The sequence below is a fragment of the Lissotriton vulgaris genome, chromosome 5 (genome assembly GCF_964263255.1).
Source record: "Lissotriton vulgaris chromosome 5, aLisVul1.2, whole genome shotgun sequence".
Lineage (NCBI taxonomy): Eukaryota > Metazoa > Chordata > Amphibia > Caudata > Salamandridae > Lissotriton > Lissotriton vulgaris.
In genome coordinates, this window is record NC_141693.1 from 1,517,335,675 (window position 1) to 1,517,353,806 (window position 18,132).

The 18,132-nt window shown below is 43.9% G+C and overlaps 1 protein-coding gene across 4 annotated transcripts in view; it reads right to left on the minus strand.

The window, feature by feature from the left end:
* The window catches only part of EPS8L3 (EPS8 signaling adaptor L3), a 164,050-nt gene that overhangs the window by 119,372 nt on the left and 26,546 nt on the right, over positions 1–18,132 (minus strand). For 2 of the 4 annotated variants that reach the window (XM_086923583.1, XM_086923582.1), the window contains one exon: positions 15,775–15,834. The exons of 1 other annotated variant lie outside the window; for it this stretch is intronic. In XM_086923583.1, the coding sequence (XP_086779709.1) occupies positions 15,775–15,815 (41 nt within the window). In that variant the 5' untranslated portion in view covers positions 15,816–15,834. The remainder of the gene's footprint in view (positions 1–15,774; positions 15,835–18,132) is intronic. One more of the 4 variants, XM_086923581.1, reaches the window with a different exon arrangement.

Below are 18,132 nucleotides of genomic sequence, written 5' to 3' on the forward strand. Positions count from 1 at the left end.
GCATTCCTCCTTTCTAGAGGGAGAAGACATGTACGCACTGGTCTAACCAGTAAAAGTTAAACAGAGCCCCAGCATCACAAAATGGATGCTGCTGGAACAGACACAAGTCTGACCTTCTGCTGCTGGACGAAACTCTGGCAGGGGAGGCCTGACCAATAGGTTTCCTGTCCAGGGACTTGCCAGCACCTCCCCAGACAGGCTTTAGTGTATTGGGGCAGGGTGGGTGCATTCACAGAATGCTTTTCAGACACTGCCTGGCGTGTCCCTGTGCATACTCCAGTTCAAACCTCTTGTTGGGGCACTCAGCCCCAGCTCTGGTGTGAAACTGGACATAGGGGAAGGGGTGTAACCACCCGCTCCCCAGGTCCTCCCATAGGTGGGACCTTAAAGTTAGTCCAACCCCTAAACTTAGTATAAGTATAGGAACCCAGTCCCTAGGACTTTAGATTACCCTGGACGAAACTCTGCAACATATATCTTGGACCTTCGACATTCCATTTCGACTGGAAGATGGAAGAAATCTCCCTAGGGGTCAAGGAGTGACTCCCCTGTTCAAACAGGCACCAAAGTAGCATCTTGCCGGTCTGCATTTTCGAGGCTCCCGCTGGATCCTGAAAACTCTGCGACACAGGACACAGACTTCCAGACATCTCCGAGGCCGACACCAGTCCCCTGCAAAGCTGAGACCTGTAGCCATCACGAGAGACGTGGGACCAGAACTCCTGGACATCCAGCACATTTGCTAGTGCATCAACTTCCTGAGCTTTCACGAAGTTGTGCATTGGGCTACTTGTAGTTCAAGCCCTGAGCACCTTTTGTACCAAAGCTTGTCGGGCATACACTCCACGAGTGTTCCATGGGCCCATTTCCGACATTTCTGCTTGATTCCGCTTTGTGACCCCTGGCCCATCGACTGGTGGGTCCCCACAAAGGATTCTCTTTTGTTTCTTGGGCTTCCCTGGTTGTGCCCTGACTCCCGTCCAAAGGGTAAGTCCCTCAGACTTTGCTGGTCTGCTCTGAAGCCAATCTTTGCATCTTGTGTGGGTTGCTGTTGCCAAGGCTTGTTGGGTCCAATCCGGATACCGATGCTGCAGCACTCGACACCTGACATGGGACAGCTGAAATCAGCTGCTGGTTGTCATCAGCGCCTCCTGGTCCTCATGGCTGAAGAGTCAAGATTCACCTACATCACCTGAAATCACCCGACATCGGCTGGCATCTTCTTGTCGCTTTCCTGGTCACTGGTTAGTGACCCAGACTCTGTCCTCTCTGCTTTCAGGTTCTTCAGATCTCCGATCCATCCTTGAATCCAATTGGACACTTTTGACCTGGTCGCCTGCAGCACTTCTTTGCAGCTCTCCATAGGAAACGACGACGAAACTCGACCTGAAAAGTCACATTATGCACCCAGCTTCCCTGGGTGAGGTAACATGAGTACTTTGGTGCTCCCGTGGGTCTTGACTCTCGAAGTGTCCAGTAATGAAGGGGTTTTACCGTAGTCCACTCCTAAGTGTCCTTATTCCTTAAAAACCTAACTGTAACCTTCTCCATAGAAGTCAATGGTGCTTCGGGCTGTGTTTAGACACTGCACACATCCCCCGTGGGTCTCATGCGTCCCTACCTTGGGTGGTTCCTGATCGCCCGAGTGGTTCTACAGGCCCTAGGCCTTGTCTCTATGCTCTGAGCCGTACTTATACTACTTTCGCTCTGGTCAAAGTTTGTGCTCTTTAAAACAGCAAAATAAAAATAAACATCCTTGGTAGCTCTATTCCCTTTACTTCAGCATTTCGTTGATTCCTGAACTCATTGCCCTTGGAGAGTTTGGGGCATTTCCATGCAGAACCAGTCAACTAATTGCTCTAAGTAACTATAATTCGCAAAGCAGCAGCAATCAACCACTTGCTCTAACTATCGTACTACACGGTTTGGAAGGGACTTGTACAATTTGTATGGAAAAAAACTACAAATCCTATTTGTATGAGAAAAAAAATCCAGGATCGGAATCAGGCCCTTTTGTGTCTGTGTAATTTTCAACTCTTACACATCTTCACTGCCCTATTCATCACTACTTTTTAAGACGTCGCAGGCCGGTCTATTCCTCTGAAATTTACAATCTAGCAAGGGGTCGAGAAGGCCCTTTATTGCAATGCAATAGGTCTCGCATTTGTGAGAGTTTAAGCTATTAGTATTGTAAATGACAATGCCTTTTATTCATGTTTTAAAACCTAAAACCTAAATAAAAGGCATTGTTATTTACAATGCCAATAGCTCAAACTCGCGTGAACGCGTGACCTACTTAACTGCAAATACTTGTTTTAGTTCCTGTTGCTTGCCCAGCTCTACTGGGAAGGGGGCCCACACATTGTTTGGGATCCCAGTAAGGGTGCATCCACTGTAAGTAAATGTCCACTACCTTCTGTCTTTTTGCCTTAATGCACAAGTGTAACAAAACATACGAAACAGAAGTCAAAATACATTTTGATTCAAGATTCATCTACAAATATTTCATTTCTAAAGAACACCATATCTTTCATTAAAATATAAATGATAAGGAACCGAATTTCCATCACAAGTATCATCAGAGTATAAAGGTAAAACAATATACTTAGTAGCACAGACAATCCGGGTTATATTATGTTATGTTAATATAACTTATTGAGCGCACGAATACCTGGAGGTGTCTTCGCACTTAGGAACTACAGTAAGCCCTAGAAACTCTTGCATCAATTAAGAAATAGCCATGTCTTCAGACTCTTTCTAAATGAGACTAAGGAACTTGTTTACCTGACATGCATAAGAAACGTAATCCATAGCTTTGCCGTGCCATAGCCGATGCTTCGCCCCCCCCAGCCGGAGGTCGAATAGTAATTTTTACCCCTACGCTATCCAACGCTTTCTCTACTGTTGCACTCTTTGGAGTGGAATATAGTAATTTTTACCCCTACGCTATCCAACGCTTTCCCTACTTTTGCACTCACTGGAGTGGGAATAGTAATTTTTACCCCTACGCTATCCAACGCTTTCCCTACTGTTGCACCCACTGGAGTGGGAATAGTAATTTTTTCCTCTACGCTATCCAACGCTTTCCCTACTGTTGCACTCACTGGAGTTGGAATAGTAATTTTTACCCCTACGCTGTCCAACGCTTTCCCTACTGTTGCACCCACTGGAGTGGGAATAGTAATTCTTACCCCTACGCTATCCAACGCTTTCCCTACTGTTGCACTCTTTGGAGTGGGAATAGTTATTTTTACCCCTACGCTATCCAACGCTTTCCCTACTGTTGCACTATTTGGAGTGGGAATAGTAATTTTTACCCCTACGCTATCCAACGCTTTCCCTACTGTTGCACCCACTGGAGTGGGAATAGTAATTTTAACCCCTAAGCTATCCAACGCTTTCCCTACTGTTGCACTCTTTGGAGTGGGAATAGTAATTTTTACCCCTACGCTGTCCAATGCTTTCCCTACTGTTGCACCCACTGGAGTGGGAATAGTAATTTTTACCCCTACGCTGTCCAATGCTTTCCCTACTGTTGCACCCACTGGAGTGGGAATAGTAATTTTTACCCCTACGCTATCCAACGCTTTCCCTACTGTTGCACTCTCTTTAGTGGGAATAGTAAGTTTTTACACTTCCGCTATTGTACGGTAATAATATTGGATATTATTTAATTATATTAAGTTACTATATATATATATGTTTTAACAAATATGATTTAACATTTTTTTATAACTTTCATTAATTATTTGATTATTATAAGTTAGTTTAAGTATTTTTAAGTATATTTTAGTAATTAATTTTTATATTAATTTAATTTAACATTGTTTTTAATAAAGTCGATATTTTTATAAACTATATTTTTGTAAACGATTTTTTAACTCAATATTTTTGTAGTTACCTGTTTGTAGATACAAACTCGATATTCTGTCTGTCGATATTTTGTCAACGATATTTTTGATAGTCGATATTATGTCCCTCGATATTATGTCAGTGATCCCATTCGTGCACCTCGTGGATACTTATTGACTCTTTTTTTGGCTACATCTGATAATTGCAACATCACTTTGTCCAGATGGATTATGTACATGCCGTGGTACAGTCTCAGCAGGTTGTTGTGATATCAGAGAGTGAGTATTCTCATGGATGTCCATCATTCCTTTCGAAAAGAAGATGCTGCAAAGACTTCACCTCAAAAGAGACAACACTACCAACCTCTCGCGTTATGAAGAGCACATTAAGTGCAAGCCATTTCTAAAATTTTAGTGCACTTTTTTAGCGTACTTACTGTCTGCCCACAAAACTACGTTTGACTTTTAATTAAGTTGCAATTTCTGATGATATTTGCCTTCTCAAAGTCCAAAAATGAAGGTGGTGGCCTGTTGACAGCACATCTACATAGAACAATACCACTTGAAGCGCAGGATAATTTACAAATGTTCAGTGACACAGATTCAACACGTCAGGATGAAGGTTACTCCTTGACTCTTCACTTGGAGAGTCGAAACAACTATTAGTTGATGTCAGTTTTTTTCTGCTGGTAGATCACTGAGCATCATTACATCCTGCAGAACTTAAGAATCATGGAGATAGCAACGCTTTATAATTGAAGTAGTGCATTTTGCTAATTTCCTTTTGTAGCATTCAGAGAGCGCATTCATGACAGCCTATGATTGAATGTATGAATGATGTCATGTGATTTGTCTGTAGAGTGAACTATGTTGTTTTACTTGAACATTCTGATAACTTGGGGAAAGTTGAGGTTCAAATATTTTATATATAAATAAAATATTTGAGTGAATTATTTTTACACTAATATTTGATTTCTTTCATGCATGTTTTCAGAGATTGGTTTCCAAAAATTAATATCACAATTAATTATTCTATTTATCTGTACTAACATTAAGTGAGCAGGGCACCTGGGCCAGGGCGACAGGACGTGGTTGCTACCAGCCTGCTTCCCACTGCCCCATGCAAAGTGAGGAATGAGCCTGAGCATCACACAAGTAGGAGGTGTGGCCTAACGACAAAGCTGCTTACTGAACCTGAATATGGGCAACCAGGTTCGAGTCACCTCATCGATTCAACATCCTTTGATTCTGGGCAAGCCATTAAATCTCTCTGTCCCTCTTATTGAAAATCTGACCTTGTGTAAGGAAATGTGGTGTCCAAAAAAACTTCTGTGATGTGTAGGAGAGTAGGATCTGCTTACTATGGTGACCCCCACTTCTTGCTGTGTTTCACTGATTTATCAACTTTAGTCTGGCTGTGGCCCTGCTAACCAGGACCCCAGCCTAGCTGCTTCCTCTCTAAACTGATTGCATGTACATTAGGTACACTCCAAATTGGCTACTGGGTTACCCTTGTGAGTTCCTAGTATATGGTACCTTAGGTACCAAGGGCGTAGGTACCCTAGATGCCTACCAGGGGCTGAAGCATGTACTATGCCACCCCTAGGAAGCCTTCAAAAATGGCACCACAGGTCTGCTCTTGCAGCCTGGGCAAGGTGGTGTAAGCATCCCGTACTCAGATATTTTATACCTATATCTACCTATACATATGGACACATATAAACCTATAAGTCACTCCTATGACAGGCCTAGACAATCCTGAAGGCAGAGTGCTTGGTTTTGTGTGAGAGGGTGCCCAAGCATGAGCTGAGCCCCTCTGCAGCTTTCGGAATCCCTTCCTAATAGCTGTTCTATGTTTCAGCCATACCATATACTCTTAAGTGCATTATAACCTTGCGGTTAATGCCAACTTTGGAATGGCTGCATCAAAACATGTTGTGTTTGGTGTCAAACACTTTGGAATACTACCACCCCCACCAGTTCTGGCGGTGGAGGTAGCATTCCTCCCTTCTAGAGGGAGAAGACATGTACGCACTGGTCTAACCAGTAAAAGTTAAACAGAGCCCCAGCATCACAAAATGGATGCTGCTAGAACAGACACAAGTCTGACCTTCTGCTGCTGGACGAAACTCTGGCAGGGGAGGCCTGACCAATAGGTTTCCTGCCCAGGGACTTGCCGGCACCTCCCCAGACAGGCTTTAGTGTATTGGGGCAGGGTGGGTGCATTCACAGAATGCTTTTCAGACACTGCCTGGCGTGTCCCTGTGCATACTCCAGTTCAAACCTCTTGTTGGGGCACTCAGCCCCAGCTCTGGTGTGAAACTGGACATAGGGGAAGGGGTGTAACCACCCTCTCCCCAGGTCCTCCCATAGGTGGGACCTTAAAGTTAGTCCAACCCCTAAACTTAGTATTAGTATAGGAACCCAGTCCCTAGGACTTTAGATTACCCTGGACGAAACTCTGCAACATATATCTTGGACCTTCGACATTCCATTTCGACTGGAAGATGGAAGAAATCTCCCTAGGGGTCAAGGAGTGACTCCCCTGTTCAAACAGGCACCAAAGTAGCATCTTGCCGGTCTGCATTTTCGAGGCTCCCGCTGGATCCTGAAAACTCTGCGAGAAGGACACAGACTTCCAGACATCTCCGAGGCCGACACCAGTCCCCTGCAAAGCTGAGACCTGTAGCCATCACGAGAGACGTGGGACCAGAACTCCTGGACATCCAGCACATTTGCTAGTGCATCAACTTCCTGAGCTTTCACGAAGTTGTGCATTGGGCTCCTTGTAGTTCAAGCCCTGAGCACCTTTTGTACCAAAGCTTGTCGGGCATACACTCCAGGAGTGTTCCATGGGCCCATTTCCGACATTTCTGCTTGATTCCGCTTTGTGACCCCTGGCCCATCGACTGGTGGGTCCCCACAAAGGATTCTCTTTTGTTTCTTGGGCTTCCCTGGTTGTGCCCTGACTCCCGTCCAAAGGGTAAGTCCCTCAGACTTTGCTGGTCTGCTCTGAAGCCAATCTTTGCATCTTGTGTGGGTTGCTGTTGCCAAGGCTTGTTGGGTCCAATCCGGATACCGATGCTGCAGCACTCGACACCTGACATGGGACAGCTGAAATCAGCTGCTGGTTGTCATCAGCGCCTCCTGGTCCTCATGGCTGAAGAGTCAAGATTCACCTACATCACCTGATATCACCCGACATCGGCTGGCATCTTCTTGTCGCCTTCCTGGTCACTGGTTAGTGACCCAGACTCTGTCCTCTCTGCTTTCAGGTTCTTCAGATCTCCGATCCATCCTTGAATCCAATTGGACACTTTTGACCTGGTCGCCTGCAGCACTTCTTTGCAGCTCTCCATAGGAAACGACGACGAAACTCGACCTGAAAAGTCACATTATGCACCCAGCTTCCCTGGGTGAGGTAACATGAGTACTTTGGTGCTCCCGTGGGTCTTGACTCTCGAAGTGTCCAGTAATGAAGGGGTTTTACCGTAGTCCACTCCTAAGTGTCCTTATTCCTTAAAAACCTAACTGTAACCTTCTCCATAGAAGTCAATGGTGCTTCGGGCTGTGTTTAGACACTGCACACATCCCCCGTGGGTCTCATGCGTCCCTACCTTGGGTGGTTCCTGATCGCCCGAGTGGTTCTACAGGCCCTAGGCCTTGTCTCTATGCTCTGAGCCGTACTTATACTACTTTCGCTTTGGTCAAAGTGTGTGCTCTTTAAAACAGCAAAATAAAAATAAACATCCTTGGTAGCTCTATTCCCTTTACTTCAGCATTTCGTTGATTCCTGAACTCTTTGCCCTTGGAGAGTTTGGGGCATTTCCATGCAGAACCAGTCAACTAATTGCTCTAAGTAACTATAATTCGCAAAGCAGCAGCAATCAACCACTTGCTCTAACTATCGTACTACACGGTTTGGAAGGGACTTGTACAATTTGTATGGAAAAAAACTACAAATCCTATTTGTATGAGAAAAAAAATCCAGGATCGGAATCAGGCCCTTTTGTGTCTGTGTAATTTTCAACTCTTACACATCTTCACTGCACTATTCATCACTACTTTTTAAGACGTCGCAGGCCGGTCTATTCCTCTGAAATTTACAATCTAGCAAGGGGTCGAGAAGGCCCTTTATTGCAATGCAATAGGTCTCGCATTTGTGACAGTTTAAGCTATTAGTATTGTAAATGACAATGCCTTTTATTCATGTTTTAAAACCTAAAACCTAAATAAAAGGCATTGTTATTTACAATGCCAATAGCTCAAACTCGCGTGAACGCGTGACCTACTTAACTGCAAATACTTGTTTTAGTTCCTGTTGCTTGCCCAGCTCTACTGGGAAGGGGGCCCACACATTGTTTGGGATCCCAGTAAGGGTGCATCCACTGTAAGTAAATGTCCACTACCTTCTGTCTTTTTGCCTTAATGCACAAGTGTAACAAAACATACGAAACAGAAGTCAAAATACATTTTGATTCAAGATTCATCTACAAATATTTCATTTCTAAAGAACACTATATCTTTCATTAAAATATAAATGATAAGGAACCGAATTTCCATCACAAGTATCATCAGAGTATAAAGGTAAAACAATATACTTAGTAGCACAGACAATCCGGGTTATATTATGTTATGTTAATATAACTTATTGAGCGCACGAATACCTGGAGGTGTCTTGGCACTTAGGAACTACAGTAAGCCCTAGAAACTCTTGCATTAATTAAGAAATAGCCATGTCTTCAGACTCTTTCTAAATGAGACTAAGGAACTTGTTTACCTGACATGCATAAGAAACGTAATCCATAGCTTTGCCGTGCCATAGCCGATGCTTCGCCCCCCCCAGCCGGAGGTCGAATAGTAATTTTTACCCCTACGCTATCCAACGCTTTCCCTACTGTTGCACTCTTTGGAGTGGAATATAGTAATTTTTACCCCTACGCTATCCAACGCTTTCCCTACTTTTGCACTCACTGGAGTGGGAATAGTAATTTTTACCCCTACGCTATCCAACGCTTTCCCTACTGTTGCACTCACTGGAGTGGGAATAGTAATTTTTTCCTCTACGCTATCCAACGCTTTCCCTACTGTTGCACTCACTGGAGTTGGAATAGTAATTTTTACCCCTACGCTGTCCAACGCTTTCCCTACTGTTGCACCCACTGGAGTGGGAATAGTAATTCTTACCCCTACGCTATCCAACGCTTTCCCTACTGTTGCACTCTTTGGAGTGGGAATAGTTATTTTTACCCCTACGCTATCCAACGCTTTCCCTACTGTTGCACTATTTGGAGTGGGAATAGTAATTTTTACCCCTACGCTATCCAACGCTTTCCCTACTGTTGCACCCACTGGAGTGGGAATAGTAATTTTAACCCCTACGCTATCCAACGCTTTCCCTACTGTTGCACTCTTTGGAGTGGGAATAGTAATTTTTACCCCTACGCTGTCCAATGCTTTCCCTACTGTTGCACCCACTGGAGTGGGAATAGTAATTTTTACCCCTACGCTATCCAACGCTTTCCCTACTGTTGCACTCTCTTTAGTGGGAATAGTAAGTTTTTACACTTCCGCTATTGTACGGTAATAATATTGGATATTATTTAATTATATTAAGTTACTATATATATATATGTTTTAACAAATATGATTTAACATTTTTTTTATAACTTTCATTAATTATTTGATTATTATAAGTTAGTTTAAGTATTTTTAAGTATATTTTAGTAATTAATTTTTATATTAATTTAATTTAACATTGTTTTTAATAAAGTCGATATTTTTATAAACTATATTTTTGTAAACGATTTTTTAACTCAATATTTTTGTAGTTACCTGTTTGTAGATACAAACTCGATATTCTGTCTGTCGATATTTTGTCAACGATATTTTTGATAGTCGATATTATGTCCCTCGATATTATGTCAGTGATCCCATTCGTGCACCTCGTGGATACTTATTGACTCTTTTTTTGGCTACATCTGATAATTGCAACATCACTTTGTCCAGATGGATTATGTACATGCCGTGGTACAGTCTCAGCAGGTTGTTGTGATATCAGAGAGTGAGTATTCTCATGGATGTCCATCATTCCTTTCGAAAAGAAGATGCTAAAATGACTTCACCTCAAAAGAGACAACACTACCAACCTCTCGCGTTATGAAGAGCACATTAAGTGCAAGCCATTTCTAAAATTTTAGTGCACTTTTTTAGCGTACTTACTGTCTGCCCACAAAACTACGTTTGACTTTTAATTAAGTTGCAATTTCTGATGATATTTGCCTTCTCAAAGACCAAAAATGAAGGTGGTGGCCTGTTGACAGCACATCTACATAGAACAATACCACTTGAAGCGCAGGATAATTTACAAATGTTCAGTGACACAGATTCAACACGTCCGGATGAAGGTTACTCCTTGACTCTTCACTTGGAGAGTCGAAACAACTATTAGTTGATGTCAGTTTTTTTCTGCTGGTAGATCACTGAGCATCATTAAATCCTGCAGAACTTAAGAATCATGGAGATAGCAACGCTTTATAATTGAAGTAGTGCATTTTGCTAACTTCCTTTTGTAGCATTCAGAGAGCGCATTCATGACAGCCTATGATTGAATGTATGAATGATGTCATGTGATTTGTCTGTAGAGTGAACTATGTTGTTTTACTTGAACATTCTGATAACTTGGGGAAAGTTGAGGTTAAAATATTTTATATATAAATAAAATATTTGAGTGAATTATTTTTACACTAATATTTGATTTCTTTCATGCATGTTTTCAGAGATTGGTTTCCAAAAATTAATATCACAATTAATTATTCTATTTATCTGTACTAACATTAAGTGAGCAGGGCACCTGGGCCAGGGCGACAGGACGTGGTTGCTACCAGCCTGCTTCCCACTGCCCCATGCAAAGTGAGGAATTAGCCTGAGCATCACTCAAGTAGGAGGTGTGGCCTAACGACAAAGCTGCTTAATGAACCTGAAAATGGGCAACCAGGTTCGAGTCACCTCATCGATTCAACATCCTTTGATTCTGGGCAAGCCATTAAATCTCTCTGTCCCTCTTATTAAAAATCTGACCTTGTGTAAGGATATTTGGTGTCCAAAAAACTTCTGTGATGTGTAAATGTAAATGTAAATGTGTTTCGATTTATATAGCGCACTTTAACCCAGGGGTCCCAAGGCGCTTGCTTAGGGAACCCGTCCTGGTATTCCCCTGTGAGATATCCCGGCCAGGTATCCACAAGGCGAAAGCCAGGCATCCCGCCGCGAGGGGCCGTAGTGGAGATTAAGCAAGCTATTGCCCAGAGTCGCAGAGTGTGACCCCGTGAGTCGAGTAGGCACCAGAGCGAGAATTGTCGACTCCATGGAATTTTTGAGCCCGAGACCCGCCGAGGCGGGGAATCGAACCCTGGTCCACGGCCGATCTCAGCTTCCGGGTCTGCCGCCTCTATGGTGACCCCCACTTCTTGCTGTGTTTCACTGATTTATCGACTTTAGTCTGGCTGGGGCCCTGCTAACCAGGACCCCAGCCTAGCTGCTTCCTCTCTAAACTGATTGCATGTATATTAGGTACACTCCAAATTGGCTACTGGGTTACCCTTGTGAGTTCCTAGTATATGGTACCTTAGGTACCAAGGGCGTAGGTACCCTAGATGCCTACCAGGGGCTGAAGCATGTACTATGCCACCCCTAGGAAGCCTTCAAAAATGGCACCACAGGTCTGCTCTTGCAGCCTGGGCAAGGTGGTGTAAGCATCCCGTACTCAGATATTTTATACCTATATCTACCTATACATATGGACACATATAAACCTATAAGTCACTCCTATGACAGGCCTAGACAATCCTGAAGGCAGAGTGCTTGGTTTTGTGTGAGAGGGTGCCCAAGCATGAGCTGAGCCCCTCTGCAGCTTTCGGAATCCCTTTATTATAGCTGTTCTATGTTACAGCCATACCATATACTCTGAAGTGCATTATAACCTTGCGGTTAATGCCAACTTTGGAATGGCTGCATCAAAACATGTTGTGTTTGGTGTCAAACACTTTGGAATACTACCACCCCCACCAGTTCTGGCGGTGGAGGTAGCATTCCTCCCTTCTAGAGGGAGAAGACATGTACGCACTGGTCTAACCAGTAAAAGTTAAACGGAGCCCCAATATCACAAAATGGATGCTGCTGGAACAGACACAAGTCTGACCTTCTGCTGCTGGACGAAACTCTGGCAGGGGAGGCCTGACCAATAGGTTTCCTGTCCAGGGACTTGCTAGCACCTCCCCAGACAGGCTTTAGTGTATTGGGGCAGGGTGGGTGCATTCACAGAATGCTTTTCAGACACTGCCAGGCGTGTCCCTGTACATACTCCAGTTCAAACCTCTTGTTGGGGCACTCAGCCCCAGCTCTGGTGTGAAACTGGAAATAGGGGAAGGGGTGTAACCACCCTCTCCCCAGGTCCTCCCATAGGTGGGACCTTAAAGTTAGTCCAACCCCTAAACTTAGTATAAGTATAGGAACCCAGTCCCTAGGACTTTAGATTACCCTGGACGAAACTCTACAACATATATCTTGGACCTTCGACATTCCATTTCGACTGGAAGATGGAAGAAATCTCCCTAGGGGTCAAGGAGTGACTCCCCTGTTCAAACAGGCACCAAAGTAGCATCTTGCCGGTCTGCATTTTCGAGGCTCCCGCTGGATCCTGAAAACTCTGCGACACAGGACACAGACTTCCAGACATCTCCGAGGCCGACACCAGTCCCCTGCAAAGCTGAGACCTGTAGCCATCACGAGAGACGTGGGACCAGAACTCCTGGACATCCAGCACATTTGCTAGTGCATCAACTTCCTGAGCTTTCACGAAGTTGTGCATTGGGCTACTTGTAGTTCAAGCCCTGAGCACCTTTTGTACCAAAGCTTGTCGGGCATACACTCCACGAGTGTTCCGTGGGCCCATTTCCGACATTTCTGCTTGATTCCCCTTTGTGACCCCTGGCCCATCGACTGGTGGGTCCCCACAAAGGAATCTCTTTTGTTTCTTGGGCTTCCATGGTTGTGCCCTGACTCCCGTCCAAAGGGTAAGTCCCTCAGACTTTGCTGGTCTGCTCTGAAGCCAATCTTTGCATCTTGTGTGGGTTGCTGTTGCCAAGGCTTGTTGGGTCCAATCCGGATACCGATGCTGCAGCACTCGACACCTGACATGGGACAGCTGAAATCAGCTGCTGGTTGTCATCAGCGCCTCCTGGACCTCATGGCTGAAGAGTCAAGCTTCACCTACATCACCTGAAATCACCCGACATCGGCTGGCATCTTATTGTCGCCTTCCTGGTCACTGGTTAGTGACCCAGACTCTGTCCTCTCTGCTTTCAGGTTCTTCAGATCTCCGATCCATCCTTGAATCCAATTGGACACTTTTGACCTGGTCGCCTGCAGCACTTCTTTGCAGCTCTCCATAGGAAACGGCGACGAAACTCGACCTGAAAAGTCACATTATGCACCCAGCTTCCCTGGGTGAGGTAACATGAGTACTTTGGTGCTCCCGTGGGTCTTGACTCTCGAAGTGTCCAGTAATGAAGGGGTTTTACCGTAGTCCACTCCTAAGTGTCCTTATTCCTTAAAAACCTAACTGTAACCTTCTCCATAGAAGTCAATGGTGCTTCGGGCTGTGTTTAGACACTGCACACATCCCCCGTGGGTCTCATGCGTCCCTACCTTGGGTGGTTCCTGATCGCCCGAGTGGTTCTACAGGCCCTAGGCCTTGTCTCTATGCTCTGAGCCGTACTTATACTACTTTCGCTTTGGTCAAAGTGTGTGCTCTTTAAAACAGCAAAATAAAAATAAACATCCTTGGTAGCTCTATTCCCTTTACTTCAGCATTTCGTTGATTCCTGAACTCTTTGCCCTTGGAGAGATTGGGGCATTTCCATGCAGAACCAGTCAACTAATTGCTCTAAGTAACTATAATTCGCAAAGCAGCAGCAATCAACCACTTGCTCTAACTATCATTTGTAGTGCAGCACCAGTCAACCAATTGCTCTAAGTAACTATAATTCGCAGAGCAGCAGCAATCATCCACTTGCTTTAAGTAACTATTACTCCCAGAGCGGCAGCAATCAACCACTTGCTCTAAGTAACTATCATTCTCAGACAGCAGCACCAGTCAACCACTTGCTCTAATTAACTATCATTTTCAGAGTAACACCACCAGACAACTGCTTGCTCTAAGTAACCATCATTCGCAGAGCAGCAGCAATCAGCCACTTGCTCTAACTTTCATTTGCAGAGCAGCCACAATCAACCACTTACTCTAAGTAACTATCATGCTCAGAAAAGCAGCACCAGTCAACCACTTGCTCTAAGTAACTAAGGGGGCATATTATCAAGGACAGGCGATACATTATCGCCGCTTTTATCGGCAGGAAACGGCCGATAATGCTGCAATAATGGCCTTGATAATATGCTCTATGAATTCCAATCGAAGCCCATGTTAAAAGTGTTCACATCTAACATGGGCTTCGATTGGAATTCATAGAGCATATTATCAAGGCCATTATCGCCGCTTTATTGGCCGTTTCCTGCCGATAAAAGCGGCGATAATGTATCGCCTGTCCTTGATAATATGCCCCCTATCATTCTCAGAGTAGCAGCACCAGACAACCGCTTGCTCTAAGTAACTATCATTTGCAGAGCAGCAGCAATTAACCACTTGCTCTAACTATCATTCACAGAGCAGCAGCAATCAACCACTTGCTCTAAGTAACTATCATTCGAAGAGCAGCAGCAATCAACCACTTGCTCTAAGTAACTATCATACGCAGAGCAGCAGCAATCAACCGCTTGCTCTAACTATCATTCACAGAGCAGCAGCAATCAACCACTTGCTCTAAGTAACTATCATTCGAAGAGCAGCAGCAATCAACCACTTGCTCTAAGTAACTATCATACGCAGAGCAGCAGCAATCAACCGCTTGCTCTAACTATCATTCACAGAGCAGCAGCAATCAACCACTTGCTCTAAGTAACTATCATTCGAAGAGCAGCAGCAATCAACCGCTTGCTCTAACTATCATTCGCAGAACAGCAGCAATCAACCACTTGCTCTAAGTAACTATCATTTGCAGAGCAGCAGCCATCAACCACTTGCTCTAACTATCATTCGAAGAGCAGCAGCAATCAACCACTTGCTCTAAGTAACTATCATTCTTTGTACAATGCATCTTTTACAGGAGGGAAATGAGCATGTGGATGCTTGCTGAGGCCATGTAAGGGTGACAAGAGGGAGGAGTTAAACAGTAGATTATATTGATAATGTGGTAACAGCAACTATGTTCTACAATAAACTACCACAATCATTACCTGACTTGATTATGCAATCAACTCTAACATCAACAATATGCTTGCTCAAACATTAAAAGAACTTAAGAACTGATAACCCCATAATCATGGTTCCTGCTGGTGACATGATGATGTGAATAGCTAGTCTCTGATACCTAAGGTTTCCAACAGGAAGCAATATTCCTGCTTACAGGGTAAAACAGATGCATACCAATCACCACACTGCCTGAAATGTGCAACTCAGGCCCGCTAGACATCCAGAGTAGGCCCTTCTTTGCCGTCACATTGCTGCAACTCCCTGATCACTATTTGCATTTTGTCACCAGCCTTTTACTATTCTGACAATAACAGTAAAATACTTATGTTTTATATGCAACACTGCAGACACTCTGCTTTGCCTTACTGGAGCACTTCATGTTGTCCAGTGACGTCATGGAGTGGAACAGCAGACATGGAGAAAATGTGCAGAGGCTGCTCAGCTTGCAGTGAGCTCTCAATAAATACCCTGCTAGATACACATATATGACATTCAACAGATACAACAGCTGGCATATGGTAGCTTAGTGTAATACACTCTCAGAGGTATACTTACTCATACATGGTGCTGTCTCTGTATCTACCGTACTGATTCATTTTCTTCGATACCTTGGAACTGAAAATATCATACGTTAGATCCCCAGGATTGTACAGTTCGCTCACCCAAAGAACCTCCCACATCCTGCGTTAGAGCACCCGCCCCAACCGCACTGCAGTTTCTGCCATTTTTTCATATTCTCTTCAATGTGCCATTCACTTGTCATGGATAGTCCACAACCATAAAACACCAGTGCAAGAAATTGGACTATTATTTGGGATGAGCACATGGCCACCATAATGAATAATCACAACTCTGTGAGGGTGAACCATTAAGGTCACTAAATCAACTTGAGCTTAACCACCTGGTATCTATGGTAGAGGGTAGACATGCTTAAGCCAAGGTGTAAAGTATTAATGCAGTACCAAAACAGAAATGAAGTAAAAGCAGGAGAAACAATAAAAATCCCAAACCAAATTAGAAAAATACAGTACAATTTAATAAACCCAGAAACATTAATTTTTACATTTTTAAGTAAAAAAACAACACCAAAATCGAAAGTGCTAATAATACTCAAAGGTCGCGGTTGAATGTGATTTCAGGCCGACCACAATGATGCGCAGGTCAGATAACCAAGTAAGTTCATTCTGGTCAAAGATTGCACCTTCAGACTTAGGGCTAGATGTAGGTAAAGTAAAATACCTAATTTTACCTATTCAGTATTTTAGAATCAGTAAATGCAATGTAGTTCGATATTTACCGAATCGGTATTTAGCGATTCGGTAATTCCCATTCATTCCTATAGGCCTGTAGGCCCATAGGAATGAATGGGAATTACCGAATCGGTAAATACTGATTAAGTAAAATATGGAAACATTCAAGGGTGACAGGTTGTCACGTTGACACTCTGTTGCACCCCTGAATAGTGCTTGTGTGCACATGTGGCACACATACATGCCCTAAGGGCATGTATGTCTGCCACATGGCACTGTTGTAAATGCACAGATTTGCATTTTCAAAGGTATTCGTTATTTACCACCAACTAATAGTTGGTGGTAAATAACGAATCCTTAAAGCACATGAGCACTCTTAAATGTGCTTCCTACATGCCAGTTACCGATTCGGGAAATACCGAATCAGTAAAAAATGATTCGTTAAATACCGAATCGGTAAATACCGATTCAGTATTTACCAAATCATCCCCTACATAGGAAAAGACCCAATACCGGTCGGTAAGCCTGAAATTGACAGAATTTCGGGTTTACCGACCGGTAATGGAACACCTACATTTGGCCCCAAGTCTTCTAAGTTCCAACCAACCACATGAGTGCACTTCTAAGGCCTCCAGAACCTCAGGAGAGGCACTTGGAGATTCACAGACTATCAGGCAGAGAGGCCAATAACAGGGTCCAGTCCAGGTCTAGTTGCTACTGGTCGGTTGGGCACTTCCAGGTAAAGACCTCTTGCAGCTTGCTGTCTTTCTGTAGCCACACAAAAGGTCAGCCAACTGCCCCTTATAAAAGTCCACGTCTTTGACCTGGGTACAAGAGAGAGTAGTTCCTTTCTGGTCACAGGCAGTGGGTCCAGCTGTCTTCTGATCTTCTGCAGGTACAGATAGTGTTTTGCAATGGATGCCTTCAGGTGCCCCATTTATACCTGCCACTAGATAGTGGGTGCAGGTGTCTCCTAGCCTCTCTCTAACCAAATGGGTAACAGTTCCCAGGCCCTAACCTACCTGTTTTACAGCAGTTCCTTTTTGCTTTACTGCAAATAGGCCAAAAATGCAATGTGTCAGGGCACATCCAAGATGGTGAAGGTCTTTGGTCACACTAAACTTGGCTTCTGAGGATTGGGGTGTGAGTCGGGAGAGTACTATAGTAATTCCATTGTCCTCCCACATCTGACACTAAAATCCAGTTTGAAGCTGGCACTGTACTCACATCAAACCCAGAGACAGAAGTCTGGTAGGCCAAAGTCAGGGTCTTTCAGCAACCAGAGTGGAAAGACACAAAAATTGTCTTAGAATCCTGTTTTCTCCCTTTCAACTATACCCCAAGTGCAACATGTGACTCAAAAGACCTGTCAAGCAGGATTTGTGAAAAGGAGCCATACAGCCCCCACCCTGCATATTCTGTTGAACTCAGAGAAGTCTTCACTGACCATTCAGGTCAGCCTATTGTTTCCTCCAGGAGGTATTTAACACCATTTTCACACCTATTCAAGGCTAATCCCTGGCTGGGAACTCCAGACATTTATGCTAATTAGCTTTAGCACAGTTCAGGCAGGTAAAGGGTAACTTTTTGAAAGTTACCTTTCCGTAATGTTTATTTTTAAAAATCTGTTTTCACCACTGAATAGGATTTTTAATAGCTAATA